Source organism: Capra hircus, chromosome 13, assembly GCF_001704415.2.
Source record: "Capra hircus breed San Clemente chromosome 13, ASM170441v1, whole genome shotgun sequence".
NCBI classification, from domain to species: domain Eukaryota; kingdom Metazoa; phylum Chordata; class Mammalia; order Artiodactyla; family Bovidae; genus Capra; species Capra hircus.
The window spans coordinates 51537057-51556766 of NC_030820.1; the positions used below are offsets into that span (position 1 = coordinate 51537057).

The window sequence follows — 19710 nt, forward strand, 5'->3', positions numbered from 1 at the left end:
CCATGTTTTTTTAAATACAGTTAAAGATAATACAGATAGTAAAGATGTCCCAGCCTTGTGTGACGGAAGGAGACTCAGATCTATTAATAAAAGAGGGGAGAATTTACACCTTCCTGTATCAAATCTCAGACTTGGAGACAGGCTCATAATCCAGTCACCATACTAGGTAGGGCTCCTCCCAAACCAGACAGACTCATCATCTCATTGTGCTTATTAGCCTTGTCCTGGTCTGGGCTCTCTGGAGATATGGCCTTATATGATGCAGCCAAGGCAGGAACGGTGGCCCATTCCCTGCCACTCCCATCCCAACACCCCACTCCCCAACCATCCATTCTGCTAGATTTAGAGGGCAGCATTTTAAAAGTACTAAAATGGTATTCTGGGACAACAGTTGTCTATTTGCTTATACTCCCTTTCCAAGAAAACAAAGAGCATATTATTCTAAGGGCTCATAAATGGCAACCCACTCCGGTATTCTTGCCTGCAGAATCCCTTGGACAGAGGCGCCTGGTGGGCTACAGTCCATGGGGTTGCAAAAGAGTTTGACATGACTGAAGTGACTGAACATATGTAGACAAGTGAATCATCCAAAGTCTGAAGACACCCCTGGTCAACTGCAACATAATCAGTAAAGTAAAGGCCATACTCCTCTAGCCTCAAGTCCTAAGGCCCAATTTTTTGTCTTGTCTTCATACTTTTTGGCAGAAATATTTATCAACTCTCAAAGGCACCATCATTTTAAGAGCTTCTTCATAGGTGGTAAAGTGCTCTAAAAACAGTGAAAGTCATCAAGTTGCCTCAAGTGCCGAAACCTCTGGGGTGAACCCAATCACTGTTGTCTTGGGCCAAATTACATTTGGAAGCCTTATTTTCTATTACTCATTCATCTTCCCTAAGGCCTCTGGAGTTAGCTTTCTTAAACAATAATCTGACCATCTTCCTTCCTTCCATTACATCACCAGGAGACACCCTGAGCTTAATGCACCACTAAGGCTGCCTCCTACCACTTCCCACCTCATGCAAGTTAACCACGCACAGTTCCTTAAACACATGACTGGCTCTTTCATGTCTCCTCGCTTTTACTCTATCTTATGCACCCTCGTTTTCCTCAGTTACTATATTAAACTGCTCAAAACTCACCATCATGCCTCCTTTCCACTCCCCATGTATAGTGAGCCTTTTAAGTTCTCCTCATAGCACTTTGTATGGTATATTCAATAGTATGTAGCTGAGCAGACTTTGATTCTTGGTGTTCACATGCTTCTTCCTTGAGACAGGGAACACTGCTCGCTCACAGAATCTTCAGCATCTCATAGGTGCTGAGTGAATATATTATTAAAGGTGCTTACAGAAAACCACTGGGCTTCCCTGGCAGGTCATCAGTAAAGAATTTGCCTGCAATGCAGGAGATCCGGGTTCCATCCCTGGGTCAGGAAAACTCCCTGGAGAAGGAAATTGCAATCCACTCCAGTATTCTTGCCTGGTAAATCCCATGGACAGAGGACCCTGGTGGGCAAGAGTCAGGCACGACTTAGTGACTAAACCACCAAAACAGAAAGCCATTATAAACGAAGTTCACTTAATAATGTCACTTACATCAAGATATCTCTTTAACAAGAATGTCAGCCCCTTTCTAGATTCCAATTCTAGAAAAGAATCGAAAGAGAAAGCCAGGGGGAGCAGGTGATCTGATCTGAGAGCTGAGAAACTTTAAGGAGCCTCTCTAGGATGCAACAGAATGTTTATCCTGCCTGGTTGTAGAACTCTTTAGTTCGAGAACTCCTTCACAAATACTAACAGGGTATTATTCCAGATCTAAAAAAAAAAAAACCAAAAAAAACAAAAAAACTCAAGTTATATAAATGATTACATCTAAAATAATCTATGGTTAGAAAAGTTTTAGCCTGTACTCTTGCTATTTAACAAATATCAGTTATAAGGTCTTCATATAAAAACCCTACTTTTAAAAACATTCAGATGGTCAAGAATCCACCTGCAATGAGGGAGACCTGGGTTCGATCCCTGGGTTGGGAAGATCCCCTGGAGGAGGGCATGGCAATCCACTCCAGTATTCTTGCCTGGAGAATCCCCATAGATAGACTATGGAATCTGGTGGGCTATAGTCCATGAGGTTGCAGAGAGTCGGACACAACTGAGTACTAAGCACACAGCACATTAAGAAGTAAGATGAGACAAGTTTATGCAGAATTTTGTTTAAAAGATACAGGACAGAGAATGACCTAATGTGGTAGCAAGCTGCAGTGTAACCCTGCCTTGGGATACTGTGGAGCACCCTTGTTCCCACAGTTCTGACTGGATGGCTGAGATTCCTGATCCTTTAGCCACCCATCTAAGTAACAGTAACAGAGTGGCAGCGGTAGCAGGAGTTGCTGAGCAGCTGCTATATGCTGACCCAGCACTAGTTTAATGTCACTTCATTTCTCACAACAACCCTATGGAGGAAATTTTGTTCCCATCCTATCTTGCAAATGGCAAAAGAAGACAAAGTACCTACCCCCACACCTGCCATAAGTGGTAGAGTCAACACGCAAACTCACATGGTCTAGTTCCAAAGCCCACACAGACTAATGCCCTTGCTCTGATATCATGGCATCTTATTTCCCACCCCCTACCCAATTCTCCTGCCATCACTGCCTCACAGGTACATGAAATCTCTGTCTCAGAGTCTATTTCCCCTAGGACAAAACTAATAAAATTGGGATTTCAAACTATCAATGACTAAATAACAACTGGAGAGTATACTCATGACCCCTGTATTTTGGTAGATAATGCTAGAATTAGCTTTAATATATTACTGTATATTACACAAATCATCCAGTCACACAAACTAACACCAGTGAAAATGTTTTAAAAGAAAAGCTTGTTACAAAAGAACAAATATTGTGAATCCACTTGAATGAGGTACACAGACAAATTTATAGAGATAGAAAGTATATTAATGGTTACCAGGGGCTAGGGGAAGAAGAAACATGGAGTTATTGCTTAATGTGCTACGGAGTTTTCAGTTCAGTTCAGTTGCTCAGTCGGGTCCGACTCTTTGCGACCCCATGAATTGCAGCACGCCAGGCCTCCCTGTCCATCACCAACTCCTGGAGTTCACTCAGACTCACGTCCATCGAGTCAGTGATGCCATCCAGCCATCTCGTCCTCTGCTGTCCCCTTCTCCTCCTGCCCTCAATCCCTCTCAGCATCAGAGTCTTTTCCAATGAGTCAACACTTCGCATGAGGTGGCCAAAGTACTGGAGTTTCAGCTTTAGCATCATTCCTTCCAAAGAAATCCCAGGGCTGACCTCCTTCAGAATGGACTGGTTGGATCTCCTTGCAGTCCAAGGGACTCTCAAGAGTCTTCTCCAATACCACAGTTCAAAAGCAACAATTCTTCAGCACTCAGCCATCTTCACAGAGTTTTAGTCTGAGATAAATTTAAAAAAATTGGGGGACAGATGGTAGTGATGATTGTGTAACAATGTGAATGTACTTAATGCCACTGAACTAAGTGGTTAAAATGGTAAATCTTGTATTTTTCAAAATTAGGAAAAGGTTGGCTCCACCAAAATAATTTGGAATACATTTAATAAATAATACACATGAGACAATAATTACCAAGTTGGCCAAAAAGTCTGTTTGGTGTTTTTGGTAAGATGGCTTTAGTAGTGCTCAGTTGTCTTTAACTTCATTCGAAACAATTTTGTTAAGACTGTATTGTGACAGCTGTCATGTCAGTGTGTATTTTTTTTTTGAAATATCAAAATTGGTGAATTTTTGTATAGCTATTTTAATACTGAAGATGTAAGGAAAAAAGCAACATTTTCAACACATTATACTTATTATCTCAAGAAAGGTAAAAATGACACTGAAACGCAAAAAAAGATTTGTGGAGTGTTTGGAGAAGGTGCTGTGACTGATCAAAAATGTCGAAAGTGGTTTGCGAAGTTTCATGTTGGAGATTTCTCGATGGACGATGCTTGACAGTCAAGCAGACCAGTTGAAGTTGATAGTGATCAAGAGACATAACATTACACCACATGGAAGATAGCTGACATAGTCAAAATATCCAAATCAAGTGTGGAAAATCATCCACACCAGGTTGGTTATGTTATTTGCTTTGATGTTTGGGTTCCACATAAGTTAAAAGGAAGAAAACCTTCTTGACTATATATTCACATGTGATTCTTTACTGAAATGTAATGAAAATGTTCTGTTTTTAAAACAAATTGTGACAGGTGAGGAAAAGTGGATACTGTACAATAATGTGGAATGGAAGTGACTGTGGTGCAAGCGAAATGAACCACAACCAATCACACCAAAGGCTGGTCTTCATCCAAGCAACGTAATGTGGGTACATGGTGGACTGGAAGGGAGTTCTCCATTAGGAGCTCCTTCCAGAAAAACAATTAATTCCAATAAGTATTGCTTCAGATTAGACCAACTGAAAGCAGCACTCAACAAAAAACATCTGGAATTAGCCAACAGAAAACGCAAAATCTTCTTTCCATCAGGGTAACACAAGACCACATGTTTCGTTGATGGCTAAAACTGTTACAGCTTGGCTGGGAAGTTCTGATTCATCTACTGTTATTTACCAGACATTGCACCTTCAGATTTCCATTTATTTTGGTCTTTACAAAATTCTCTTAACGGAAGAAATTTCAATTCCCTGAAAGACTGCAAAAGGCACCTGAAACAGTTCTTTGCTCAAAAAGATAAAAGTTTGGGCAAGATGGAATTATGAAACTGTCTGAAAAATGGCAGAAGACAGTGCAACAAAACAGTGAATATGTTGATCAGTAAAGTTCTTGGTAAAAATGAAAAGTATGTCTTTTTTTTTTTAACTTAAAAACTGAAGGAACTTTCTGGCCTAATAAATAGCTTCTTCAACTTTGAAAGAAAGGAAACAAAGCAGCTTGCCTCCCTTCCCCTCTTTTTATTCTTTTATGCTCTGTCAATTAAAACACCAGCTCCTGCTGTTCAAAAACATATCAAAGATCAATGCATAAGAATTTATAACCCTTAATCACCTACATAAGCCATCATTTGCTTAGCAAACCCAACATAATACAGATGCTTCAAAACAATAGCCTCATTTGTCAAAAAGCACTTGGCTTTAAAATTAGAATGTGATATCAAAATTTATAGTAATACTTCTAAAGATAGGCTCTAGTAACTTATCAGTACATATGAGGCTGAGACTATGTATGCGTCTTCATTTTCCTATTTGGTTAAAGGCAGTTACACAAAATTATTTTTTAAACTTAAAACTTTATTACATTGTTGTTCAGTCGCCCAGTCGTGTCCAGCTCTTTGAGACCCCATGGACTGCAGGATATCAGGCTTCCCTATCCTTCACCATCTCTCGGAGCTTGGTCAAATTCATGTCCATTGGGTCAGTGAGGCCATCTAACCATTTCACTCTCTGTCATTCCCATCTCCTCCTGCCTTCAATCTTTCCCAGAATAAGGGTCTTTTCTAATGAGTTGGCTCTTTGCATCAGGTGCCCAAAGTAATGGAGCTTCAGCATCAGTCCTTCCAATGAATATTCAGGACTGATTTCCTTTAGGATGGACTGGTTTGATCTCCTTGCAGTCCAAGGGACTCTCCAACACCACAGTTCAAAAGCATCAATTCTTCGGCACTCAGTCTTCTTTATGGTCTAACTCTCATATCCATACATGACTACTGGAAAAACCATAGCTTTGACTAGATGGACCTTCAGCGTGTCACAATTAGCAATAATCTAGATAATTAAAGTAATTTATTTCTTTTTATCAGAGTATTAAAATCCATATTAGTCAGGTGGATAAAACAGGGATAGTATCTGGGGCAAGAAAAAGGCTGAAGAGTAAGAAAAGAAAGTGAAAGTGTTAGTCACTCGGTTGTGTGACTCTTTGTGACCCCATGGGCTGTAGCCTGCCTGGTTCCTCTGTCCATGGAATTCTCCAGTCAAGAATACTGGAATGGGTTTCCATTTCCTACTCCACGATGGCAGCCTTACTATTCCCTAATCGAAATGTGCACTTCTACACATGGGGATCCATGTGTTCTATTCTCTGGTGACCAGGGATTCCACAGTCCTGCTTTGAGCACTGACACAGCATCTTCTGCCATAGGGACTTTATACAAGAGGGCTGAAAATCCATATAGAGTGACACAAGGCCAACATTTTATAGACTATGGCAAAACCAACATCTACATTTAAAAATGATGAATATTTGTTTCTGTTACTCTTCTCCATGAGGTAATTATGGAAACAGTTTAAGGGAAACTAAACACGTAACAGCCAGAGATGCACAAAGTCACACAGACTGAGCAGAGGAAGCCCAACAGATACTGCATACTGTGAAAGGACAAGAGACGCAAGGTGAACGGCTCACCTCTTCTGTCCTTCGAGTCAGAATTACCTGTGTGATAAGTAAAAAAACAGAGATGTTCACTCAGGTTAAAGAAAACCATTATTATCTAAACTAATGCAAGTCAAAATAAGCTCTAGGAATATAGATACTTTTCCCTTGTATATGCTGGAGCTAGAATGAGGCACCTGCAAACAACTGGGAAATAAGACTCCCCAGATTCATTAGACTTTTATCAATGATCTGGCCTTCTCCCTGAGGACAAAAACAACACAGCATCAATGTTCATAAAATGTACAAGAATGCAAAGAGTAATATAAACACAATGGTTCTTGTGGTCTTTATGTCCTTTTAGGCCATCAAAATGCAACAGGTCAAAATTAAGTTAAAAATATAAAAGACCTAAATGATAATAGATAATGAAATCTAAATGGCATAAATCACACTCATATACTAACAGAGAAAATTTGTTCAAAGGCTTATGGAATATCTACAAGCCTTTATAAATTCCTCATAGGAGAAACAGCACAGACAACATTCTTTTATCATGATGTAGTAAAACTAGAAATTAACAAAGTAGGAAAATACTTGAAAATTAAAATCAAAACCAAATTGCAAGGGAAGTTCAAGAGGGAGGGGACATATGTATACTTATGGCTGACTCACACTGTTATATGGCATAAACGAACACAACAAACTAAACTGCAAAATATCTAAAAGTAACACATCACATTTGCGGCAGAAATCAACCACCTTTCCCCCAGTATCAATTAGTCTCTTCCTCTTTGCCCTTAGTAAAGAACATCCTTCCTTTTTAGGTAAGCACAAAGCTGTCCAGTTAGAGACTTAATTTCTGATATTCTAGGTGTAATCACATGAAGAATTCCAGTTAACAGGATGTGAACAAAAGGGAGAAGAGTAACTTCTGGGTCCTACCCTCTAGAAAATAAATTGTACTATTTTCTCTGTTTCCCCTTCCCAGGGGCTAGAACCAGAATCCAGTGATAAGACCCATCTCTGATCAAGCAGATGAGGGCAACTGTCAGGATGTCAGAGCCACACACAAAAAAGGAAAAGCTTGGTTTCTGACAAAGCGAAGCACCAGCCCCTCCGCTAGCCCCCCACTTATGGAATGTGACAGGGGAAGGACATTTTTCTGTAACCAAAGAATTTTGGTATGTCTTTGTCAGAATAGCTTAGACCACACCCTAACTATCTACCTACAGGAGCATTTATGGGTTATGCCTAAAGCTGTGTTTATAAAAAATTCATAGCATTACATACATATTAATTAAGAATGAAAACAAACAAATGAAGCATTCAATTAGGGAAGATAGAAAAAGTGTAAAATAAATCTAAGAAAAGCAAGAAAAGAATAAGAATTAAAGAGAAATTAATGAAATAAAACCAAAAATAACAGAACTAATAAAATATACAATATTTATTGCAGATTTCTAAGAAGGAAAAAGCAACAAACGATGAAATAGGTTAGTCAACCTAAACAGGAAAAAGGACTTAAATATATAAAATACTCATAGGGATATAAGAAGTTAACCCTAAGGGATGACTTTTTCCTCAAATCTATTTAAGTAATTTTGAAAATCTGAACAAAATGAAAATTTTAAGTGAACTTCAATTATTTTCATAAAGCAAAGCAAAACATCGACTAATAAAACTTATCAAAACTAGCTACATACAAAGGAAACACATATACCAATCTCATTTAGAAATAACTTAGAAAAATTTACAATAGAAAATAGCAAATAAATCACAACACTTCAGTCAAGAAAAATATAAGACCAAGTGGAGCTATTCTGCAGGAATGTAAATAGTTGAAAAACAGGAAATCAATTAATATGATATACTGTAGCACATAACAGAAAAAATCATACAGATCTTGCTCATTGATGCTGAGCAGGCAACTGGCAGAATTGAACACCCTTTCTTAACATGAATACTCTTTAAAACAGGAATGAATCGATAAATATCTAGAAATAAACTGAATAAAACATGTGCCAACACAAGTGGTAAAAATTTTAAAATACTTCGAAGAAATACAAAATAAAAGACTTCAGCAAATGGAACATATAGCATTCTTAGATAGGAAAAATTAAAGATATCAACTGTCCCTGTTAATCTAAAAACATGATCATTAAGAACTTTTCCCAGCTATACAATAAGTTGATTCTAATATTCATGAAGAAAAATAATCAAGAACTAGCACAATTCTGAAAAATAAGATTAACAAGGGATGACTCACTTTATCAGATATTAAGTATTTTATAAAGTCCACAGTTCACACTTAACGTCAGAAAAAAATTCCAGATGGATCAAAGATTTTAGTGCAGGCACATACATGCACATGCACACACACACAAGAAAAAAACTGTAACAGCATGAAAGAAAAAACAAAAGAAAATTATTTTATAATATTGGTGTAAGGAATGGCTTTTTATATATGATCTAATTCCTAGAATACATTTCGTTAACACAAATCCATTTTTTCCCCACTGCGCAGCATGCAGGATCCTGGTTTCTTGATTCAGGATTGAACCTGCGTCTCCTGCAGTGGCAGTGCAGAATTTTGGACAGCTAGAGAAATCCCATAAACCGATGTTTTTAATTAAAAAAATAGCTGATAGTAACAGTTTCTACAATGAAAAAAAGTTAGATGAACAACTAGGGGAAATAACTGCAATCTTATTATAGGGCTCATTTCTTTAACATCAAAGACCTTCTATAAATGAGTTGGGTCACATCCTCTGGAAAAGAAATTGTACTATTTCCTCTGTTCCACCTTCCCAAGGGCTGGAACCAGAAACTAGTGATAAGCCTGACACATTAATAAAAAAATGGGTAAAGGATAGCAACAGAGTTTCTCAAAAAAAGAAAAGAAAGAAGGAAATATAAATGATCCTTCTAAATATGGAAAGATGCTTAACTTCACTCAGTAAAATGCAAATTCAAGTCACACTGAGATACTGATTTTCACCTGTCAGTCTGACATAGATCCAGGTGTTTGATAATTTATTGCACTGAAGAAAATGTAGGAGAACAGGCATTCCGACACACAGCTTAAAACAGGGAGATCTCATAATATTCAATTTAAATTTACAAATGCGCACTAAAAATAACTTATTTAACCTATCCCAAGACTATTGTTGGTAAGTGTAAAATCAGCCTGAATGATGACTAATATGGCAGACTGGATAAATATATCAAAGTAAAGCCATACAATGAGGCAGCTCCCTACTATAACATAGAAAAAGTATGACAGGCTAATTGGAAAGAAGTAAGGTGAAGAAATATACACAGTACATTTATTATTTGTGTTCTAAATGGAAGAAAAAAGGTATGTATAAGTATGTGTGTATGCTTATTTTAAAAAAGGAAAAACTCAAAGGTCAATAGGAAATAAAAATTAAGATTAAAAAATTATTCCAGGATAAGTCCAATACCCAAATAATGAGGATTTTTAGAACAAGACAGAGAAAATGGAAGGGGGAAGAACATTTCTGAACAGATATTAAGTAAATTTTTCAGAACCAAAGGACAAAAACTCCAAAGGTCCTATCCCAAAATAATGAACGAAAGACCCACATCAAGATCCATTTCCATGACATTTCAAGGCACCAATGATGAAGAGAAGATCTTTAAAAACACACAAACAATTAGGAATCAAGACAGCAGTACAATTCTCCAAGCTTGCAAATTAGAAGTCTGGACAATGCTTTAAAAATTCTAGGGAAAAAAATATTTCCTCAAATTCTATACACACCCCTGAAGATATTTTTAGACATGTAAAAAAGAAATCTAGATTATCTAGATTTCTAGTAAGTCTGACTTTATGGAAAACTGTATTATGAAGCTATGGAAAGTGCAGGAGGAACTGGCTATCAACAGTAAATAGAAAACTAAACAAACAAATAAAAGGCAATTTCACATTATACCCACAGCTCAGCAGGGAATAGTATTACAGAAGTCATGATGTAACAATTTATGGGAGGGTTGGTAAAATGGTGGTAAATGAGGAGGATGTGGGGTTGCAGAATGTAACATCCTGATGTGCCATAAAGTTTTCCTTTTACTGATCTTGAATAACAGTCACCAGTGAAATACAGTCTCAGCTTCCTCTGATACATGAAATGTGTTAACTGTTCAATAACTGGCTTCTCAGCTATGGCATAATTTGGACCTACAGCAGATTACAGAAAACTCAGTAGCAGTGTGGAAAGACCACCGAAGTGAGAAATAGGTCTAATTCACTACCTGACAGCCTTCAGATCTGAAGCAAATTATTTAACTTCTAAGGTCTTACATCAAACATCTACTAAAAAAAAGGGATAATTACCACTGGTCATCTCACAGATACTAAATCAAAGACAGAACAGAACATAAGTTAAGAACATAAGCCGTGGGACTTCCTTGGTGGTCCAGTGGTTAAGAATCTACCTTCCAGTGTAGGGGATGTATGTTCCATCCCTGATTGGGGAACTAAGATTCCACATGCTGTGGGGCAATTAAGCCCGTGAGCCACAACTCCTGAGCCCATGTGCTCTACAGCCTGTGCACCACAACTAGAGAAAGAAGACCCAGCACAGCCAAAAAAACAACAAAAACACAGGCCGTGAAGTTAGTGACAGTCACACCTTTTCCATTTACTAATTCAGCCTGCACAAGTTTTGTTTTTCCTCTCTAAGCAATGGCCATCATTTACAGAAAGAAATACATTTTTATACCATTACTTAGTATATGTTTGTGTATAACTTGAACAGAAGTTTTATAAAATAAGTTAACATGAAAAGAACAACAATTGAAAAGGACAATCCACACACACAGATTTGTAGTGGCCCACTAAACTGATTTCATGAATCAGTCATGATTTGTACTTTGAAAAACACAGTAAACTCCTTCACCTATAAAACATAAAACAGAACCAGCATAACAGAATCCATAGGACACTTCATATGAATTACTTCTATAAAACTCTTAGTACTATGCCTAACACTTAAAATTAGTGCTTACCACTATAAGGTCCCACTATAAATGCTTTACCCATATTAACCTGCTTAATGCTAATAGCTCCTTCATGAATTAAATACTATCAACATCATTCATTCTTACATACTGATGACAAAACTGAGGTACACAGGTTAAATAAACTTGCCTATTGTCACACAGCTAGGGCACGGCAGTTAGGATTCAAACTCAAGTGGAAAATATGGGATTAAAGCTGGCAGGTGCAGGCTCTGAGTTGTAAGGTCTAGCTAAAAGATGTCATCAGCAAATGACACTCAGTTCATGAGCCATATGTGATTCCACCTAGGGGCACTCACCATCTAACAAGTGAAAAACATAAGCCAAGGGGATGAGACCAAAGAAGAGTAACTGATTTTTGCTAGAAAAGGAATGACAATTATACAGCTGTCAGGGAATAATTATTTCCTTTTACTACTCACAGAAGCCCTAAGAGGGACCTTCCCAATCCTTGGAAGTTTGCCCTACCCTATGTAGTCTCATACTCAGGTCTCTGATTCTATCTTCAAAGCCACTTCCACTTCAGTGATTGACTCAAGGAGAAGTGGGTTGGGTTCAGTCCCTGAACAAACTGGCACTGTAACTTAACTGTTTTCCTGATCTTCTCTTAATAATTCTACTCCTGGCCACAGGCCTTCCACTCTTATCTAATTGTTATAGATAAGGCCCATTCTCCTTCCCACAGTCTCCAGGGATTCCTTTCTTTTCAAGGCTAATCCAATTATTCAATTTTACTATCCTTTCACCTCAGTTTCTAGCATTATCAATTACCTATCCTCTTTCTCTTATATCTTCTTCTCTATCTTTAAACATTAGTGAAGTGAAAGTGAAGTTGGCTCAGTCGTGTCCGACTCTTTGCGACCACATGGACTGTAGCCTATCAGGCTCCTCCTTCCATGGGATTTTCCAGGCAAGAGTGCTGGAGTGGATTGCCATTTCCTTCTCCAGGGGATCTTCCCGACCCAGGAATTGAAGCTGGGTCTCCAGCACTGCAGGCAGACGTTTTACCGCCTGAGCCCAAGCGTCCCTAATCTAACCAGGACTCCATGCAAAGCAAAATATCTTCCAGAATCTATTTTCTTTCCTCCTTTTTCTTTGGCCATACCATGCAGTGTGCTGGATCTCAGTTTCCTGAACAGGGATCGAACTTGCGCCTCCGGCACTGGAAGAATGGTGTCTTAACCACTGGATGACCAGGGAAGTCCCCTATCTTCTTTCCTCTTAATTCTATGTTAACCAGATATTCTTGAGAATCCCCTATATCTAGGTTTCACTACTTTGCTTGGGCAATTTTACTTATTTCAATAAATTTTATGGCTAGAAAACACAAACAATAACAATAAAAGGGTGAATAAACTCATAGAGCCAAAGAAAGAACAAACAGAAACCATCTCTAGTACCTGAAGGAGGAAAAGTTTCTGGAGTGGTTGCTGCAGTGCTGGCATTCCCCTCCCAAGGTTCTGTTCTGGTATCTGTGAACTGGTTATCTGGAAGCCATGTTCCATTTGGTGAAATTGCAGTGACTACAGAATTGGTGCTTACTGTTCTTGTGGTTCCATTGTCAGAGTCTGAAGAATTGACAGTGGTTACATATATGGGTCCCAGAGTTAGATTTGGGCTGAATGTTGGTGCCAAGGAAGAAGTTACTGAAGGAGTAGGATTTGACGTTTTGGTCTCTTCTTTAAGTGATTCTGTTGTAGATGCTTTCACAGATCTTGTAACGCCTACTGAAGGTGAAACTATAAACACCAAAAAAACCAAGAAAACATCACACAAAGAATTGAGATCTCAAAAGTTATGAGACACAAAGCAGCAAGCCCTACTACACCTCAAATACTTGGAGACCAATATACACACCACACACACACTTTTTATTTTATTATTTTTTAAAAATTAAAGTATAGTTGATTTACAATGTTGTGCTAATCTCTGCTGCACAGCAAAGTGACTCACTTACATACACACACACATTCATTTTAAAATATTCTTTTCCATTATGGTTTGTCCCAGCTCATATTTCCCTGAGCTATAATAGTAGGACTTTGCTGTTTATGCATTCTAAATGTAATAGGTTGTGTCTACCAATCCCAAACTAACAGGCGGTCCCTCCCCTCACCTTCTTGGCAACCACAAGTCTGTTCTTTATGTTTGTGAGTATTTCTATCTCATAGATAGGTTCATTTACGCCATAGTTTAGATTTCACATAAAAGTGATATAGGGTATTTGTCTTTCTCTGACTTACTTCACTTAGTATGGTAATTTCTAAGTTGCGGCAAATGACATAATTTCATTCTTTTTTATGGCTGAGTAGTATTCAATTGTCGGAGAGGGCAATGACACCCCACTCCAGTACTCTTGCCTGGAAAATCCCATGGACAGAGGAGCCTGGTGGGCTGCAGTCCATGGGGTCGCAAAGAGTCAGACATGACTGAGTGACTTCACTTTGACTTTTCACTTATATGCATTGGAGAAGGAAATGGCAACCCACTCCAGTATTCTTGCCTGGAGAATCCTAGGGATGGGGGAGCCTGGTGGGCTGCCGTCTATGGGGTCGCACAGAGTCGGACATGACTGAAGCGACTTAGCAGTAGCAGTATTCAACTGTCGGAGAGGGCAATGGCACCCCACTCCAGTACTCTTGCCTGGAAAATCCCATGGACGGAGGAGCCTGGTAGGCTGTAGTCCATGGAGTTGCAAAGAGTTGGACACGACTGAGCGACTTCACTTTCACTTTTCACTTTCATGCATTGGAGAAGGAAATGGCAACCCACTCTATTGTTCTTTCCTGGAGAATCTCAGGGACGGGGGAGCCTGGTGGGCTGCTGTCTATGGGGTCACACAGAGTCGGACACGACTGAAGCAACTTAGCAGCAGCAGCAGCAGCAGCATTCAACTGTATATGTGTACCACATCTTCATTCATCTGTTGATGGACATTTAGCTTGCTTCCATGTTTTGGCTATTGTGAATAGTACTATTATGAACATAAGAGTGCATGTATCTTTTCAAAGCAGAATTTTCTCCAGGTGTATTTCAAGGAGCATACACTCTTTAAATGGTGAATCCTTCCCTCCACTTCTAAAAGTTTACTGTCTAATGGAGGGAAAAACTGGTCTCTTAGTTAGTTCCTCAGAGTCAATATACAGGAGTCTTAAATAGTAACCATTTTGTCTTCTTTAACTTTTCAGGAATGAATATAATCTCTTTATTTGAAGTAGTATGGGGTATACAGAACAATGCTGAGTGTACATACAATATGACCCAGAGATTCCCAAAGACAACTTAATTTGCCATCACTTTTAAGTAAAACTTAATATTAATTTTTTCTTTCTGTTGTACCACCAAGGTCTTCAAATGTGGGTCACTAAACATAAATACAAAATTCTATTCCAAGTACCAATCTTACCAAATGGCAATTTACCTATGGTAGTGTTGCTGGCACCAACATGTATCAGACCACTGCCAAGCAGAGTAAGGAGGAACCAGGAATCCATGCTGACCTGGAAAATAGAGAGTCATTTTAGATACAGTACTGAAATACTGTAAAACTATGTCCAAACAACTCACCAAAGGAGGTATTTTGGGCAAACTCTTCTTAGCTATTAAAGTACACACACAGGACCAATGATCTTTTAGGAGTCTGATAAGCACAACTCTCCAGGAACCCAACTACTTAACTGAAAGTTTATACAACTGTAAGAGCAAGCAGTGATTCTCAATCTTGGCATACTTTAGAATCACTCAAAGAACTTAATAACAACAAAACTCTGTGCCAGACTATATCTTTAGGAGTGAGAGGTAGGTAGCAGTCCTTTTAAAAGCTTCCTAGGTAATTGCAACTTTAGTGTCTTCAGAATGAGAAGCACAGAGAAGGTAGGTTGACTGCAAGAATGTACTGACCTCCAAAGCAGCTGTCCTCAAACTTTATTTCCCTTCAAACCATATCAGAGGGATGTGGCCCATTCACACTGCTAAGAGAGGTTTATTCATCCATTCAGATGTCTGTGCCTGATATTAAGCTACGTATCAGGGAAACAACTAGGGAACAATATACTCCAAGGTCCCATTTTCATGGGACTCATAGCACAGAGGTAATTTAATGTGACAGTGACTCTCCAAAACAACCAGAACATGCCTCTCCGAGGGGAACATGAAAATCTCTGAGGGAGGGTGGAGAGATGTAGGTGGTTTATACACACCCCAGGAGATTGCCTTTAATACCAGCAATCATGCTTAGCAGGGAACTGGGTTCAGCCAATGGCCTTCCCAAGGTATAACCATACGTGATTTGACCAGTTCCCCAATCTTCCTACCTGACTGTTACCCAAAATGGGGAGAGCACACAATTTCCTCCATAAGGGTTAGGAAACAGATTGGAAGGCTGATTACTGTGTATGTATTCATGTATAGTCTAGATAAATCAATAGGAAATGGTTTTGTGAAAAATAACAATGTATTTGGAGGAAGCAGGCTAGACCATCACTTCATTACATATATCAAAATGAAATCCAGATGGGCTGAAGAATTAAATGTTTACAGACACATCTTAAGAGGAAATAAATGAGTATGTTCATAATGAGGAAGGATTTTCTAGACATAGAGGCAATGTAAGAAATCACTAAGGTGTAAAGCAATTATCTTTCAATAGAAAAATAAATTAATTAAAAAAAGAAATCACGAAGGAAAAATGGAGTATCTGGCAATAAAAAAAATTATGAAAGATATCAATCAAACAATGTTAATGGATTGGAAGATTCCATACTGTCAAGACATCAGTTCTTCTCAACTCAGTTTACAGATTCAATGCAATCTCAATCAAAATACTACCAACCTATTTTGTGGATAGCAATAACTAGTTCTAAGGTTTATATGCAGATGCAAAAGATGGAGAACAGCCAACTCAATACTGAAGAAGTAGAGTAAAGTCAGAGAATTACTATTAATTTAAAAGCAAATAGTAATACAAAAAAGCAAAGAAAGATACAGCAAAGAGTGGCAGTGTGGTACAGACAAACAGACCAATGGAACACAAGAGAACCCAGATAAAGACCCACACAAATACAGTCAACTGATCTTTGACAAAGGAGCAAAGGCAATACAATGGAGCAAAGACAGTCTTTTGAACAAATGGTGCTGGAATAACTCGGCATACACATACCAAGAAAAACAAAAACAAAAAACTAGACACAGATCTTATACTCTTCACAAAAATTAACTCAAAATGAATCACAGACCAAGATGTAAATGCAAAAGACTCCTGGAAGATAACACAGGAGAAAAATCTAGATGATCCTGGGTATGGCAATAACTTTTAAGATACAACCAAAGACAGAGCCATCAAAAAATAATCAACTGCACTTCATCAAAACTAAAAAATTCTGCTCTGTAAAGACAAAATCAAGAGAATGTTAAGACAAGCCACAGACTGTGAGAAAATACTTGCAAAAGACACATTAGCCAAAGGACTGTTATCCAAAATAAACAATAAAACCTCAACAATAAAAAAATTATTAAGCTGATTAAAAAAATGGTCAATAGCCTGAACAGACACCTCACCAAGGAAGATGTACAAATGGCAAACAAGCAAATGAAAAGATGTTTAACAGCATATGTTATTAGGGAATTGCAAAGTAAAACAATGAGACACCACTATACACCTATCAGAATACCAAACACTAACACCACCAAATCCCAGTGCTTCTGTGGAGCAACAGAAACTCTCTTTCACTGTGGGAATGACACTTTGGAAGGCAGTTTGCTGGTTTCTTGCACAACTAAACCTAATCTTAGTATATGATCCAACCAATTGTGCTCCTTGGTATTTACCCAAGAAGAACTGAAAACTTACACCTATATAGAAATGTGCTTTATTCATAACTGCCAAAACCTGGAAGCAAGCCAAGTTGTTCTTCAGTAGATGAATGAATAAACAAACTGCAGTACATCTAGAACATGGAATATTATTTAGCACCGAACAAGAAATAAGCCATCAAGCCATGAAGAAACATGGAGAAAAATGCATATTATTAAGTAAAAGAAACCAATATGAAAAGGCTACAGTCTGAACGATTCTGACTATATGATAATTCTTGAAAAGGCAAGGCTCTGGAGGCAGTGGTTGCTAGGTTAGGGAGGAGAGAGGAATGAACAGGTGAAGCACAGAGGATTTTAAGGGCAGTGAACTATTCTGTAGGTAATACAATGGTGGATACATGTAATTATACATTTGTCCAAACACAGAAAATGTATAACATCAGAAGTGAACCCTAATGTAAACTATGGACTCTCGGTGATAATGATGTCAAAGTGGGTTCATCAACTGTAGTTAAGTGTATACTGTGGTGCAGGATGTCAACAGTGGGGGAGGTTGTGTGTGTGTATGGGAACAGGGAAAATTTGCGAACTTTTTATACTTTCTGCTCAATTTTGTTGCGAATATAAAACTGCTCTAAAAAATAAAGTCTATTTCTTAAAAAAGGTAATGAACTGGGAAAATTGTCACAAAATGAATAATTAAAATAAGAACTCATATTAATATGGAATACATTAAGACTGCAATTCTGAAAAATGTGAAAAACCTAAACATAATGTATAAAAGAGAAAAAGAAACAGCTAAGAAAATACACAAAAAAGTGCTGACTAATCAAAGGAAAATAATGAAAGAACATTTTTACTTGCAGGAAAGACCAATGGCATGAAAATACAATGCTTCAAAGTCAAATGAAAATAATTGAAATAATGATGGAAATAACAATAAGCCTATAATAACAAACTCCTTTCCAGAAAGATTATATAAGAATCTTAAAGGTGCCCACATTGTTTTCTGACCCATTTCTAAGGTTGTATTCTTGAGTATAAGTAAACAATCTGAAATTCAAGATTAAAATGATAAAGAGCTATTTAGTCATTAAGTGGAAAAACAGGGAGAAGCTGGTAGTGAGTACCACGCTGCTAGTCCAAACAATAATTGTGGCTATCTGGTATGCTATGGGCTTTCCTGGTGGCTCAGATGGTAAAGAATCTACCTCCAGTGCAGGTGACCCAGGTTTCATCTCTGCATCAAGAAGATCCCCTGGAGAAGGGAATGCCTACCCACTCCAATATTCTTGTCTGAAGAATTTCAAGAATTTAAGAAAATGGAACAAGCTTGTCATTTTTAAGCTTAAAAAAAGTCAGATCAGGACTTCCTGGTTGTCCAGTGGCTAAGACATCACACTCTCAATGCAGGAGGCCTGGGTTCGATCCCTGGTCAGGAAACTAGGTTCCACATGCTACAACTAACAGTTCACATGCCGTGAAAGAAAAGACCTGGGGAAGCCAAAAAAATAAAAATAAATATTAAAAACCAGTCAGATAAAAACTGAATAGCCCATTACTGAGGGCTTTCTTTGCCTACTGGTTTCCTGGCACTCACTGAAGACATACAGTGTGGCTCACAGCTCTCTTCCTATCCCAAAGTCCTGATATTCTCTTGAAGACTTTTCAACATCCTCAAAAGATGACAGCCACAATTCACATCCAGACACATCTCTGAGTTCTCTGATTTCAACTCCAATGACCTTAAGGGAAACACAATGATTGAAATTGCCACACTGGCCAGGCACTATAGTAACCATTTGCATTAGTTATTTGATGACAGGTGGTTCCAGTAAGGAATACGGAACTAATAAGTCACAATCAACCAGAAGAGTTCAGGAAAGGTCAAAAGGAGAAGCCAAGTGTCTTACCACCTCCCAGAATCCTCCTTGCTAGAATCCATCTTGGCTGAGGAATGCATGTGCAACCAGGAAGGACCCTGAGTTAGAATGACTGGCCAGACAACTTGGAAATTAACCCCATTACCATAAAACCCAAGACTGTGACTTTGAGCCATGTGGCAGAGCAGTTTTCCTGGGTTCCCTTACCCTCAGACTCTCTGCCTGGGCGTCCCTTCCCAATGAAGTCTCTTGCTCTGTCACCATCTTTATCTACTCAGACAACTCATTTCTGAATGTTAGACAAGAGCCCACCTTCCAGGTCTGGAAGGGGTCCCCCATCCTACAACACTTATACAACTTCCACTCCACTGAGACCGGTCGTGACAATGCCTGTACTTTAGACTTTGTCAGCACTGGGAAAAATGCTCATACTGAATCTTACTTTCCCATTCTCCAACCATACTCCCTTACTACTAAAGCCTGGGACCTCACTCAGGCTTTCAGTCCCTTGATTCTCTAATTTTCATTCCATTATCTCTGTTCTATTTCCTTCTCTACTCAGCCAAGAAAAGTTGGTGTCAGTTCAATCACTGCCTTGCAAATATCCT

General features: G+C 38.4%; 1 protein-coding gene across 8 annotated transcripts in view; it reads right to left on the reverse strand.

Moving 5' to 3' along the window:
• Positions 1-19710, reverse strand: part of PTPRA (protein tyrosine phosphatase, receptor type A) — a 166195-nt gene that overhangs the window by 50592 nt on the left and 95893 nt on the right. For 5 of the 8 annotated variants that reach the window (XM_018057433.1, XM_018057430.1, XM_018057428.1 and 2 more), the window contains 3 exons: positions 14827-14905; positions 12806-13144; positions 6393-6419 (listed from right to left, as the gene is read on the reverse strand). In XM_018057433.1, the coding sequence (XP_017912922.1) occupies positions 6393-6419; positions 12806-13144; positions 14827-14899 (439 nt within the window). In that variant the 5' untranslated portion in view covers positions 14900-14905. The remainder of the gene's footprint in view (positions 1-6392; positions 6420-12805; positions 13145-14826; positions 14906-19710) is intronic. The other 3 variants (XM_018057434.1, XM_018057432.1, XM_018057429.1) reach the window with 1 other exon arrangement.